At 43.0% G+C, this 14,449-nt stretch overlaps 1 protein-coding gene across 6 annotated transcripts in view; it reads left to right on the top strand.

Moving 5' to 3' along the window:
- Positions 1-1,000: 1,000 nt before the first annotated feature.
- The window catches only part of fbrsl1 (fibrosin-like 1), a 293,286-nt gene continuing 279,837 nt past the window's right edge, over positions 1,001-14,449 (top strand). For 2 of the 6 annotated variants that reach the window (XM_086112250.1, XM_086112248.1), the window contains exon 1: positions 1,003-2,080. In XM_086112250.1, the coding sequence (XP_085968376.1) occupies positions 1,793-2,080 (288 nt within the window). In that variant the 5' untranslated portion in view covers positions 1,003-1,792. Of the gene's footprint in view, positions 2,081-14,449 lie in introns of all 6 variants that reach the window. The other 4 variants (XM_086112251.1, XM_086112249.1, XM_086112254.1 and 1 more) reach the window with 3 other exon arrangements.

The following is a 14,449-nucleotide window of genomic DNA, read 5'->3' as shown; positions in this document are numbered from 1 at the left end:
TTGTGAGCACAAACGGTTGTTTGTCTATGTATGCCCTGCGATTGGCTGGCAACCAATTCAGGGTGTCCCCCGCCTACTGCCCGAAGACAGCAGGGATATGCTCCAGCACACCCGCAACCCTTATGAGGATAAGAGGATAAGAACATGGATGGATGGATGTTAAATACAGGTCAGCGAAATGTTTCATGGAATTCATTTACAAAATAGGTAACTAAACCATTGAACTAAAACATTGAAGGAAAGTGACTTTACATGACAGAACTCTGCTCTGACACCAACCCTCCTGGGCCCTCCTCCAACAGCTATAAAGAAATATTATTCACATGGGAAGGGAGAGTGCCTTCTTGACTTTTTTTCAGGAAATTTGACAATGAGATGCCACTTTTCAATTTGGGTTGTCTGTTGTAGAAACAGGTCCGAGGATAGGATAATAGCCAACATGCCAACCATTTAGAAAAGAGCTTGTCAAAACCTGCAAGGGCATTAGTGTGTATGTGAGCGCGCGCACACGTGTGTGTGTGTGTGCGTGTGTGTGTGCGCGCGCGTGCGTGCGTGTTCGTGCGTGCGTGTACAACGCAGGAGGAAATACACCACGTGCCATCACTTCTTACTGACAGGCTGTCAGTGACAGCCTAAAATAGTGACGCGTAGGAACTCTGGGGGCGATACTAGATTTTGTTGTTTTTATTGATGTTAACACCAGCTCCTTTCTGCAAAACGGTACCCTACAAATGGCGTAAATAACGTCGGTTATGTGGTTTCTGTTAGGATTGACCGTCTCTGCATTTCGGATTGAAAAGATGCAATGGGAAGAGAGAGAGAGAGAGAGAGAGGGAGAGAGAGAGAGAGAGAGAGAGAGAGAGAGAGAGAGAGAGAGAGAGAGAGAGAGAGAGAGAGAAGAGAAGAGAAGAGAGAGAGAGAGATTTTAATCACTCCTGTCGCTTTAAGGACTTTTATCAAACGCTTATTATGCGAAGAGAGAGCACCGTGAGCCACCGAGCAACCAAGGGACGGACCGGAGTGGATTTTTTTTTGGGGGGGGGGGCAACATTATCCGAGCTGGAATGGACCGCTTCTCTACCGTATGGAGTTTGATTTCACATCGGACCGCTGTCTGACTCGGACGCTTCGGATCGTTGAGGATATATTGCGCACAAGTAGCACACAACACTTGAAGCACAGCGAGGAATCATATCTCAAAAGTCAACACGCGGGATTATTGAAGGTACACATCACTCCTCGGTTGACCACCAGCGGTTCGGTCTGGATTGGATAGTATGTCGATCTCTTTTTGACATTGGATCATGGATCGAGGAGGTGGGGAAACAACAACGGCCGACGACATGATTTCCCTGCACTGTTTGCGCCCCGCAGCGAGGTTCGGCGTTGGCGCTCTGTCAGTGTTCCGATGCAACAAAAGTTACAAAGCGAGTCTAATGCGTGCATTTTGAACTGGATCTGCCATTTTGCACCTGCATTAGCAGATCGCTCATCGACACGGTGCAGATTCGTGACCAAAAACGTGTGGCTTTTGCCTTCGCCTCTCCCGTCCGCGTTGATATTTGCACGTTTGCTTGTCGTAATGGAGATTGGCGAGGTTTTTCACTCAAGGTCATTGAGTGTTTAAGGCTTGATTTACACAAGGTAATTTGCAGTCGTTGCAACACAGCCTAGGATCGCTCACTGTGTTTGTTGGTGATTCCACGGCGCAGACAGAATCTCCCGTAGAGTTCTGTTTGCTTTGGTTTTGACACTCCAAGCACCCCCCCCCCCCCACCTCCCTCCTCCTAATATGGATGGTAAATTGAAGAAGGGTCGGAGATGCCGGCCCAAGAGGGAAGGGGTACGAAGGCTGCGTGATACGGGGAGCAAGGACCCGTGTAGCCCCGACCCCAACTCCGCGTACTCCGATAGGGAGGGACACAGTCCGAGGAGGGACGCTCAAAGGGCGCCGCACCCCGCTGTGGCCGTCAGATCCCCCCACACCCCTCGGCGGAAGAGACGGGAGTCCAGTTCTCAGGAAGAGGATATAATCGATGGATTTGCTATCGCCAGTTTCATCAGTCTGGACTGTCTGGAGGTAAGCAGGAAGCCCATTATTACCTCCTGTCTGTTGATGTGTACACGCACCCAAAATTACATCATTGCTTCCTTTGCGGGGTGCAGTGGCTCTCCACTGGGGTGCTGTCTTGATTGATGTCGAAACTTTTTTTTTTTCTACTCGGGGCCTCAGGGAAATGGAAGGAACAGGATGGCCACTTCATGGTGTTAATGTGTGTCTGGATGAAACATTGTAAAACTAATCTAATTAAATCTCTTAAATTGTGTGAATGTGAGTGTGAATGGTAATTTGTCCTGTGATTCACTGGTGAAAGTCCGGGGTCTACCCTGTTTCTCAAAGCAGCAAATGGCCGTTGGACCTGATCTTGGCAGATTCCACTTTATTAGAGAATAATGGATACAATTGTAGTGTCTGGAACTGTCCTTATTTTGAACCCATCACATTGGATTCCGGTTGTTCAAACTATAGGTTATTCAGAAAGACACGGCACATTTATATAATGATTTTAATAACAGACATGTTTCAATCTATGATACATATGGAGGCTACATCCTTAATTTAAACACGTGTTCTTAAAAATATAAGTGTAAGGTGACCTTCATTATACCCTGTAGTTCAGTTTTTAAGGTGTCAGTGTTGATAGTACTTCGGTTTGCCTGCCGCTGCTCCACTGAATTTTGCTACCTTGTGAATGAGACATTTCCGACTCGCAGCAAAGGGGTCATGAAGGAAAACAAACAGGTGCTGTCGTGTCTCAAATGGCTTGGATAGGAATGTACTCACATTCACCCAGAGTTGTAAATGCACTCCTGACATTTTGCTTGCTGATGAACATCCCTTTCAACAGTTATCTGTTACAGGCTGATGGGCAGGTTGCTGATAACTGTTTCTGGCATTACTTAGTGTTTCTAATGTTAGACTGCTTTAAGGAATGAAAGACATTCTCCTGTGACATTCTCTTATTATCTCATTAAGTGGCAAATGAAAAATAAATCTTTACTCCCAGTGGGCCATCACTCTGACTGACAAGGCAGATGTGTGACTGTTTTGATTTTCCATGGCATTAAGGGTTGTCTCATTTAAACTGGAAAAAAAATCCGGATCTTTAATAAAGACAGCTCGCATGTCCTCAGAGGTCTATATTTCAAGATGATGACCTAATTTACCAGCCCACTGATGATACCACAAGACAACTGCCACCCATGAATACCCAGCAAAGGAATTAATCAGTCATGTCTCTTTACTCCTACAAGGTACTCGGTTCGATATGGTTAAATGCAAGTTGTAGCAGAATAATATCATGGAATATCAGACAGGAGTGCAAAAGCAGAACAGTAGAATTGCCAAATGATGCTCATCAACTGGGCATTTGTTAACGCGTTTATCCTGTTCAGGTCAAGGGTAATTCAATTGCTTTTGCATTTAGCTGAACCTTTCACTTTGCTTGGAGTGGATTAGAGGGGTTGGGGGGGGAAGGGGGTTGAGGTGCTGGTGAAGTGAAGGTGCTTGAACTCTAACCAGCAACAACTATTGAAGTGCTTTTGAAGTCCCAGAACGAAGCAGCCTCTCTAGATCAAATATATTGTACCTCATTAAATCTGAGTGTAAGATTACCATTAAGCAGATGATCTTCCTATTTAGTGTCGTGGATGTCATAGCCGTGCTTACATTGTGACATGTTTATGAAGCCAGTGTGTGAAGGGAGATCCCCTTGTGTGTTATGATCTTGTATCTGTGATTATTTCTGCCCTCCTGAGCATCTCACAGCTGCCGACGACTTGGAGCATGTCATAGTAGCTAAGTGCTTTACTGACTTCTCCTCTGATAGCATGCCGGTGTCGAAGCGACTGCCTTGTTGGAAGATTCTCTTGCACGGTACATTTATATATTCGCATTTGCCATTTTAGTCAAGTTTGTCTAAAATCAAATTATTTTGACTGCGCTGTCGTTCTTATTCTAAGAATAATTCTTATTATACTACAAACAAAGGCGGCCCAGTAGTCCAGTGGTTAGCACGTCGGCTTCACAGTGCAGAGGTACCGGGTTCGATTCCAGCTCCGGCCTCCCTGTGTGGAGTTTGCATGTTCTCCCCGGGCCTGTGTGGGTTTTCTCCGGGTGCTCCGGTTTCCTCCCACATTCCAAAAACATGCATGTCAGGCTGATTGGACGCTCTAAATTGTCCCTAGGTGTGAGTGTGGGCGTGGATGGTTGTTCGTCTCTGTGTGCCCTGCGATTGGCTGGCAACTGATTCAGGGTGTCCCCCGCCTACTGCCCGGAGATGGCTGGGATAGGCTCTAGCACCCCCCGCGACCCTAGTGAGGATCAAGCGGTTCGGAAAATGGATGGATGGATACTACAAACAGCAGTAGTGTTCGTACAAGGTGAAATGTATACACATTATGTCTGTTGATCAGGCCATGACTCATGCTTTCACCTTCATACTGGATGCTGGAGTTGAGTGCGTGACCTACACTACCCGTGCTAATTGCTCATCAGTTGCGAGGAGGCTGGCACTTGCAGCGTTTTACCAGGGAATAGTGCTGACCTATTGCATCACGGACCGATAAGCTTGCACCTCATCAGTGGTAGGAGTGTGTGGTCCTTTTGACCCTGTCAAGGTGATTGATGGCCAGCATGATTGTGTTAGTGTCAGGCTACTGTCCCATTAGCATCGTGGAACACAGATGACCCGCCTCTCTGGTTTCATTGAGAACGCATTGCATAAGTATTCCCTTTGGTTTTATTATTATTTTGAGTAATATTATTACAGTTACTATTGTTAACATTATTATTTTTTTAGCATCCATTTCATCCATGGGCGCTTTTAAAGCACCTACTGTACTTCACTTTTTGTGAATGCCAGCATCACCTCATTGTCTTACATTAGCCTGGAACCTATACACAGATGTTTGTGAATGTTCATAAGTCTTTTTTTCTTCTCTCTTTGCACTTTTTGCTGTTGATATTTTAGTTCCAAACTGATAGGTTCTAGATTCCTAGATCCTCGCTTAGACTCTCAAATGGCCTCATCTGATCTCCTAACCCATTTCATTAATGCTGAAAGCCATTTGTCACCATGGCTACGTATGATAATGCCATATGTATTTATTTCAATCCCTAGAGGACTCGGGAGCAACGATTACACAAATACCAGCCGTCTCTGAATTTAAGAATCAGCTCTGTTCGAGACTGTGATGTTTCAATCTTTGAAAGTACTACATAGTTCCCTTTTAACAATTTCAAATAAAAGTGCCACTGCACGCGCTGAGCAGTTGATTCCCCAGGATAGATGATTTTTCACCCGATAGCAATGTTCTCAAACAATTACCCTCTGCTGCTTTGCCATGGGTATTGAACAAGCGAGTGGATAATAAATAATCTCACAGCATTAATGATGTTTGATTTGCTCCGCTTGCTCTCTGAGTAATGTCGGATTCACCAATCCCCTCTAGTTAATCCAAAATCCTGCCGTTCATCTGCTTTTAACATGAATTTACAGATTTGCTTGGGTCTTTTGTTCTGCTGAATGAGTTGTTAAAAATCACTGGATTGAGGATTTAGGTTTAATTAAATTACAGTAGTGGTGTCAAGGTGTAGGGATGCTGAAAGTGAGGCAGACCCTTTTATTTATAGCGTCTTTTTTTTTTTTTTTTGCTCGGAACGCTGTTGTTTTGTAGATCTTTCTTTTTATTTATCCAGAGAAGAGTAAGTGGGCCTGTTTTTTTCCCCCTTATGGTTCTGTTTTACACACATCATCATCAGTTTTGGCCACCGAGCCGCTCTATAGAGCATACCTGTCAACTCATACGGTTTAGCCATAGTTCATACGGATTTTGTGGTGAATCTTACGTATATGGCCGTATCGCACAAATCATACGGATTCTGAAAATTTCCGCCCCCCCATAATGGTGCTAGTTCATTTCCAAAGTAAATATGAATGGATGCTGTAACTTCGAGCCAATGGGTCAGCATTTGGAGTTGGTGAAAAAAGTAACGCAGGAATACAACTCTGAACACAGTAATGCCACTAACTAGAATGATGATTAGACATTAACCAGACATTGTATTATGGAGATCTACAATATATAATATCATTGAAAATTTTGTTGGTTTTTTTCTGCCGTTATTTTGACATATAAAATGCTTTGGTATGTTCTAAGGATTTTTTGCTCTTTATAAGGTTTTATTTTGGTAGTTTATACAGGTTGGCGCTCCGAAAAGTTGACAGGTATGTATAGAGTATCATGGCGAAATTAAGTTTTCTGCCCACATGGATCCTGACAGTGATCTTTAGGGAAACTGTGAATCGCTACTTCTCTTCCGCCACCCATCTTTTTCCATCCTGTACTTTGGTTTAAGACAGCAGTATCCCGGTTACAATTGTTTGTCTTTGAATGTAATCAAGTGCCAAAATGTGAACTCCCGTCTGAATTTGACATCTCCCTCCTCCAACACACTTGATTCAAATGACCAGATCATCAGCAAGCTCTGAGAAGCCTGATAAATGATCCTGATCATTCTAATCAGGTGTGTTGGAAGAAGGAGACATCTAAAACAGGTTGGGTAGGGGATCTTGACTTGGGTACCTCTGATCTAACGGGTGGACATGATTCGATATGTTATTGTTATTTGTTGATGTAATGGACCACAGGAAGCGGAGCTGTTGCCAAGTGCAGCAGCTAATTTGAATAAACAAGTAATGTCTGATCACCAGTGAGGGGAGTGACAGCGTTATGAATGAACTTCAAAATAAACAATTAACTATGAAACGATTAACTGTTACTTTTTTTTTTTTGGTAACTTGTAACTACCGGTAATTAATAATTTCTTCAATCATGATAACCATTTAACATGCCACACTGTTTTCATTAGACTAGAGCTTTATTTATAAATAAATAAACTCTTTTTCTTGATGAGGGGAGATGAGTCAACCACATAAATGACGTTGGTTGGCTGAAGCCTGGTTCACACGACAGGATATTTAGCCCGATTGTAGCCCCGAATCCCCCCTCCCGACAATTGTCAGGATGCTCCGATTACCATATTGGCTCAAAAAGATAATCTTCAAGGAAGCACGGTGGGAATCCAAATTTAAAACGGGTTATGGCGCAAAAGAAAGTCCATTGCTCGCGCTGTCTCCACTCCTCTGACCTACGCCTTTTCTTGATGTAATTTATTTCTTTTCTAAAAACAAACTCAACCTATCACCACTGCCTCCGCTTTGTCCACCATGTTTTTTTACTCTGGTGTAATGTTTATTCAAGAGGTTTTGCGAGCTTTCTCGTCTGACCTGGGACTGTTCATGAATGAAATCAGTGCATGTGTGATGTGTTGATTATGTTGTGTCGGTTCCACACCATGCACTGTACATTCAAAACTGTGATGCCCGCAATTTTTATTATTTTTTCTCACTGTTTTGTGGAGAGGGGCGGCCCGGTAGTCCAGTGGTTAGCACGTCGGCTTCACAGTGCAGAGGTACCGGGTTCGATTCCAGCTCCGGCCTCCCTGTGTGGAGTTTGCATGTTCTCCCCGGGCCTGCGTGGGTTTTCTCCGGGTACTCCGGTTTCCTCCCACATTCCAAAAACATGCATGTCAGGCTGATTGGACGCTCTAAAATTGTCCCTAGGTGTGAGTGTGGGCGTGGATGGTTGTTCGTCTCTGTGTGCCCTGCGATTGGCTGGCAACTGATTCAGGGTGTCCCCCGCCTACTGCCCGGAGATGGCTGGGATAGGCTCCAGCACCCCCCGCGACCCTAGTGAGGATCAAGCGGTTCGGAAAATGGATGGATGTTTTGTGGAGTTTCTCAGAAAAACACAGAAGCCGCAAAACTTGAAATGGGAAGTGGCGAGGGGTCATTGTATATGTTGAACAAAGTGCATTAAATACCAAAAGTTATAAAGCATCTGTTGTTACTTTACAGACATATTCATTTATATCAACAATAATACAGAAGATATGGTTGGTGGCTAAACTTAAGACCACAGCAACGCGAAAATATTTTATATTTGTGTACACCGTTTCTGTTCTTATATTGTCTGTTTCATTTACTAAGTTGGCACACACTATTTTGTTTAACTGAATTTACAGTATTGCGTTTAAAGTTATTGTTTGACTGTTAAGGAGAATATTTTGTAAAATGTACTTGGAAGTGTCATGTGTTCTGGAACGCTCCGGACAGAATTGGATTCCACAAATGTAGTCAGAGATAAGAGTTGATAACACATGTTTATGAACAGAACAGAGTACAAAGAAAAAAAACAAGGAACCAGGATGAAACGAGAAATAAAAAAACAAAAGCACTTGCAAAAGGCAAGGAACGAGATCAACGGAAATTGCTTGTTGCTCAAAGGAGAAGGAAATACAATACATGAAAAGGGCCAACTGATAATTAAAAACAGGAACGGCTTACATGAAAAATTACTAAGACAAAAACATGGCAAGAAGCTATGAGGCAAAAAGTCGGGAACGTCTACAATACTCAGACACTTTGCGACAAGAGTCGTGAGCACCGCCGAATAATCCGACAGCCAGTTGTTGACGTGGCAGAGTTTAAATAGGCAGCTGGTTAACGAGAGACATTACATGAAATTAAAATCACATGATGTTGAAAGTTTTAGTAGTCATGAAAATATTTCACTTAGGGCCACAGTATGTCGACAAGTTGTGGTTTGAAGTCCAATAAATATTCGGGATATAAAGTACCAGTCTATGCTGTTACACCACAAATAAATGCTCCATGAAACCTGCTCACTTATATTCCCTGGTGACTAATTACATTCATGAAGGAGTAATTCAGTCACCAATTCACTGACCTGGGGGCAGGGGGGAATAAATCGTGACTATAACCACTTACTCTTTTAAAGTAATTTGCCTAACACTGCATCGCACAGCATTTATGCTTGTGTGATGTGAATACCATTACTGCCATCAAACCAAACAGAGGAGCTTGGATTGCTGGAAACACCCTGAGTAAATAAATGAATTCCATCAGTGTACCAACTGGATATCCTGCATGTTCCCTAAGGTTCGAATGGTTAGGATCATTGTGACATAGGATCTTAGGCCATTTTTATACATGACATAATCTTATAGTATGAGGCTATGCACTTCACTGAAGATTAATGGTGTGCTGTACTGACACTCGAAGCTACGTGAGTCAATGTTGACGTTCATGGTCAGGCAGCACATTTGTGCCACCAATCTTATTTGATGTTGTCGCTTTTCCCAGTGGTGATAGCACTGAAAAACAACTACGCTTTAATTAAAAGGGTTTCCCCATCTGAGATGCTCCTCATTGGGTGAGTGTTGAGCACGGGTGTCAAACGCAAGGCCCGGGGGGCAGATCAGGCCGGCCAAGTCATTTTATGTGGCCCACGAAAACAAATCAAGCATGTCAACTTTCACAATCTAAATGAAAATTTCAAATTATCATATGCAATGAAAATATCATATGGAATTTGTTTTATACTGTATATGTAATGGCGGCCCGGTAGTCCAGTGGTTAGCACGTCGACTTCACAGTGCAGAGGTCAATTCCAGCTCCGGCCTGTGGAGTTTGCATGTTCTCCCCGGGCCTGCGTGGGTTTACTCCGGTTTCCTCCCACATTCCAAAAACATGCATGGCAGGCTGATTGAACACTCTAAATTGTCCCATGGTGTGAGTGTAGGCGTGCATTGGTTGTTCGTCTCTGTGTGCCCTGCGATTGGCTGGCAACCAATTCAGGGTGTCCCCCCGCCTACTGCCCGAAGACAGCTGGGATAGGCTCCAGCACGCCCCACGACCCTTGTGAGGATAAAGCAGATCGGAAAATGGATGGATGGATGTATATATGTAATAATATATGGAGGTGATTAAACATTTATGTGGTTTCTCCGAGGGAAACCATAACCACAATTTGACCCACAACAAAAAATGATTTTGACACCCTGGGTATAGAATGTGTTTTCTTCATGGTCGTGGGATGTCCCCCAACTGTCGCGGACAGTTGCCGACATTGCTGCTGATCAGCGCACGGTCACATACACGGGATTTCTTGTGTAACAGGCTCAGCCATTCAACAATGACCTAAATACACCCGACAAATATTCCAGTGCTCTGTAGATGCACAACCAGAGTGGAATCACATGCTCGACCTCTTGCAATGCATTTGGTGTGTACCACCAGTTCAGCGTTATAATGATAACGTTGATATATATTAATTGTTTCCAAAAGTCTGACGAAGCATTGCAGTATCTGTGAGTACCCTCAAACTGATTTTGTTTGACGCCCCCTCACTCATGGAATCGGCAGCATAAAACTGTGATCACAACATCCCTAGTTCCTCTTCAATGTATTTCTTGACAAAATGCATATTTATTTAAGTTCTCTCTATGTGTGGGTACCGGTTACATTTTGAAGGCTTTCAACTAGTGGCATATCTTTAGCAGGCAGTGGAACCAATTTTTCCGATCCATTCAAAAGTTTTATTATAAGCCATTCTCTTTGTCTATTTTGAGATTTATTTACATGGGACTACGAGAGCTGAAAATAAGACCCTCGGTATTTTCAGTCGGCGCAGTTTGTGAGGGATTTCTAAAGGTTACAAAGTTGACAACGTAGCTGACAGATATTAAATGACACATAAAAGCATGCGGGTATCTTTTTGCGAGCATGTTTATATCCATTTCCTTCTTGTCGTTCCGGGCTGCCTTACATCTTCCTGCCTCTGTGTTTTCATTGCGGTGAATGGCAGGATGTAATTACGCTGTGATTAAGATGCTCTCTCTGAGCCTAGCTTTGGAGCTGCATCCTTTGAGGGCTGCCTGGGAATTGTTCAGTGCTGATTTGTCCCCCTTTTTTGCTCTTCGTAACTCCTCAACTGCTTGACTAATGCACCCTATAAAAGAATATTGACAATAGATATTTCATCTGCTCAGTTGGAGAGCTACGGATTGATTCCATTTACTGTTACTGTTTTTATTTTTTTGTCACTTAGCTTCTGTGAATTACGGCTCTCTGACGTATTGACTACCTATTTTTCAAACTAGTGATGAAGAGCAAGCAGAAAAATGCATGTGGAGTAAACCTCATGATTCTTAAACTGAAAGACAACTCTTTATGCTGTTCATGAAGTAATGCCTGTTGACCTATTCAGCGAAGGCTTTCATTGATATAGCAGCGGTGTGGCTTGCTTCAACTCTCACCATTACTTACATTTCATGTACTTGCAAGTGTGAGGGACTTTTTCCAGCCTTGCAGACGTGATTAGTACAAAGACCTGTCAACAGGTTTAGCTGTGTGGCATGTGCTTTTGAAATGGGCATTTATGTGTGATTAGGCACACTTAACAATGATGTTTTTTTTAATGTTTCCTCCAAAAGAAGAGACAAAATGAGTGTTTAATAAGTTAAAGTTAAGAAAAAAAAATCAAAGTGGCCCTTGCATCTTTATATTGATTTGTATGTGGTCCTCGCAGGAGAAAGTTTGCACACCCATGGCGTAAGGGGTGCAAACCTGCTTAAAATTTTGCCCACTTTTTTCTGCAACTTGATAATAAGCTGTAAATTATTCCCCATTAACTGTAATAGTATGTTTTAATGAGGATTCCAATTTCAACTCACAGTTATGACTCTGAGTCATGTGGTACGGTTGGTTGAGCATCTATCTCGTGTTAAAACAGTTTTAACAGTTGTTTTTCTTCAAAGTTAATTTCCAGCCACTGACTCTATCTCCCTCTCTGCCGCCTTTTTATGAGTTGTTTTATTAAGTGTTTGTCTGTTGAGGCTGAATGTGCATTTGAACCTGGAAGCAGCAAACAAATTGCCTACATGGGGATCAATAAAGCTGTCTGAATCTTTATCTCTCATTCTGAAATGGCACAGTGGTGCCAGTTTGTCAGTCAGCAGCTTATTACAGCATATAGTTAATTGGTGTTGTGATTAGATTTAAAGAGGCATCTGTCATTCTTTCTGAGTGTTAAGTGCCAGCTCGGCCAAGTAAGGAATGTTGCTTCAGTGTTTTGTGTGACAGTTTTGGCAGCTGTAAAATACGCTATGGCCAAGATAATAGAACTCAGAGAGCGTAGTTATGCAATGTGGGAATTCTTCCTTTCCCACTTGCTGTCTCAATGACATTTGCTTGACAAATCAAGCAGAAGCTGCCACATTTAGTTTTCTTGCTGAATTGAAGTGCTTTGTCTCCAATCCATGCTTTATTCATCAAAACTAAATGGATGTTTGCGAGATGGAACTTTAAGGCTTACCACATCAGATACCAATACCGCCAGTCTGCCATCCTCCTACTGTGCTGTTGCACTTGCTTACAGGCACCATAACCTCAGGACCCATCCATCCATCCATCAATTTTCCGATCCGCTTTATCCTCTCAAGGGTCACGGGGCATGCTGGAGCCTATCGCAGCTGCCTTCGGGCAGCAGGCGGCGGACACCCTGAACCGGTTGCCAGCCAATCGCAGGGCACACATAGTCGAACAACCATCCGTGCTCACACTCACACCTAGGGACAATTTCGAGTGCTCAATCCGCCTGCCATGCATGTTTTTGGAATGTGGGAGGAAGCCGGAGTACCCGAAGAAAACCCACGCAGGCCCGGGGAGAACATGCAAACTCCAAACAGGAAGGCCGGAGCTGGAATCGAACCCGGCACCTCTGCACTGTGAGGTCGACGCAGTAACCACTGGTTCACCGGGCCGCCCAACCTCAGAATTGATCACCCAAAATATCACCAGCACACGAGGAGAAAGCATCTTAGGAATAATAATGACGTCAAACTACACAACTTTTTTTGTTGTTCGTGACGGTCGCTCTGTTGGACGACCGGATAAATATGCCTTATACATAGGCATATTAATATGCCTATGCCTTGGCTCAGAGCTTGCTCAGCATGGCGGACACCATGTGAATCAGGTCCAATTTGTAATGATTCACAATTGCTGCTGTTCAAAATTTGAATTGGAAATGAGCGACATTGTAACATTGCGGATTATATGGCCAATCAGAAATGCCATGTTGAATTGCATGACCTTTTAATAAGAACGAGCCAGCCATAACAACACCATGGGTATTTCCGTTGCAGTCAGATGGGAAATGCGAGATGGTCAATTGCCAGGTGTGGGCACAAATGGATATACGGTATAAAAAAAAAGTCAGTAATGTTTGAAAATGTCAAATGCGTTGTGTTCAATTCTTCCAAACGGTTAAATATTCAAAATGTATTTTTATGTGATAAACTGTATTATAATTAGTGTCTCTTCATCTTTTTTAACTGATACAAATAAAACATAGTTGAAGTTGTTTAGCTGTCAACTATTACTCCATGAATTAGAAGAAAACAATCACTCCGAATAGCATACACAGGTGGTCTATACTGTTGGTGGGCTGTCCCAAACTCTTCATGTTGTGTGTGACTAATGTGTGCTCACTTCAGCAAAAACATTGTTCAAAGAGAATGGCTCATTAGTTGATTACACTTAAAAACTGTGTGAATTGCCAGAGGAGAGCCTTGGAGACTTTTTTTGTCTTCCTCAGCATGACGTACTCTCGCTCAGCAGCTATTGCAATACTAGATGTTTACACACAAGGATAGTTACTTTAGACTAGTTACTTGACCATGTGAAAAGAAAATTTAAACAACACATGATGAAAGAATTATTCACATTTCAATTCACATTGAGAACATTCCGTTTTAGCAGAAGACAGATGACCTCAGAGTAGAATAGTCAGACGTTACATTTTACCTTTCCCAACGTGCTTGAACGTTGTCAAGAGGCAGTTGCTGTTGTAGCAAATTCATGATTTGACACCTCTGAGTATACTCTAAAAAGGAGTATCTCCTAATATATTCTTACTCTACAGAGCTAACCGTTCACTGTCAAGTGCTTCAAAAAATGAATGTCCACTAAATTGACAAGTCTTTAGTATTATTGGTTTGTACAGATTTGTAATGATGAAAACACAAACAAAATCAGAATCAGAATCAGAATCATCTTTATTGGCCAAGTATGTAGAACACACAAGGAATTTGTCTCCGGTATAACACGCTGCAATAGTATCATCGTAAACAACAACAAAAGTCAATACCTACCTATCTACATCTATATATTCAAAATACATATATCAATATATATATCCATCCATCCCTTTTCCAATTCGCTTATCCTCACAAGGGTCGCGGGGGGTGCTGGAGCCCATCCCAGCTGTCTTTGGGCAGTCGACGGGGGACACCCTGAACCTGTTGCCAGCCAATTGCAGGGCACACAGAGACGAACAACCATCCACGCTCACACTCACACTGAGGGACAATTGAGAGTGTTCAATCAGCCTGCCATATATGTTTTTGGAATGTGGGAGGAAACCGAAGTACCCGGAGAAAACCCATGCAGGCCCGGGG

This window comes from Hippocampus guttulatus, chromosome 5 (genome assembly GCF_054856545.1).
Source record: "Hippocampus guttulatus isolate MCC_2025c chromosome 5, RoL_Hgut_1.0, whole genome shotgun sequence".
In the NCBI taxonomy this organism is placed as follows: Eukaryota; Metazoa; Chordata; class Actinopteri; order Syngnathiformes; family Syngnathidae; genus Hippocampus; species Hippocampus guttulatus.
Note: the sequence above shows the minus strand (reverse complement) of the source record. Positions and strands in the feature narration are given on the sequence as shown.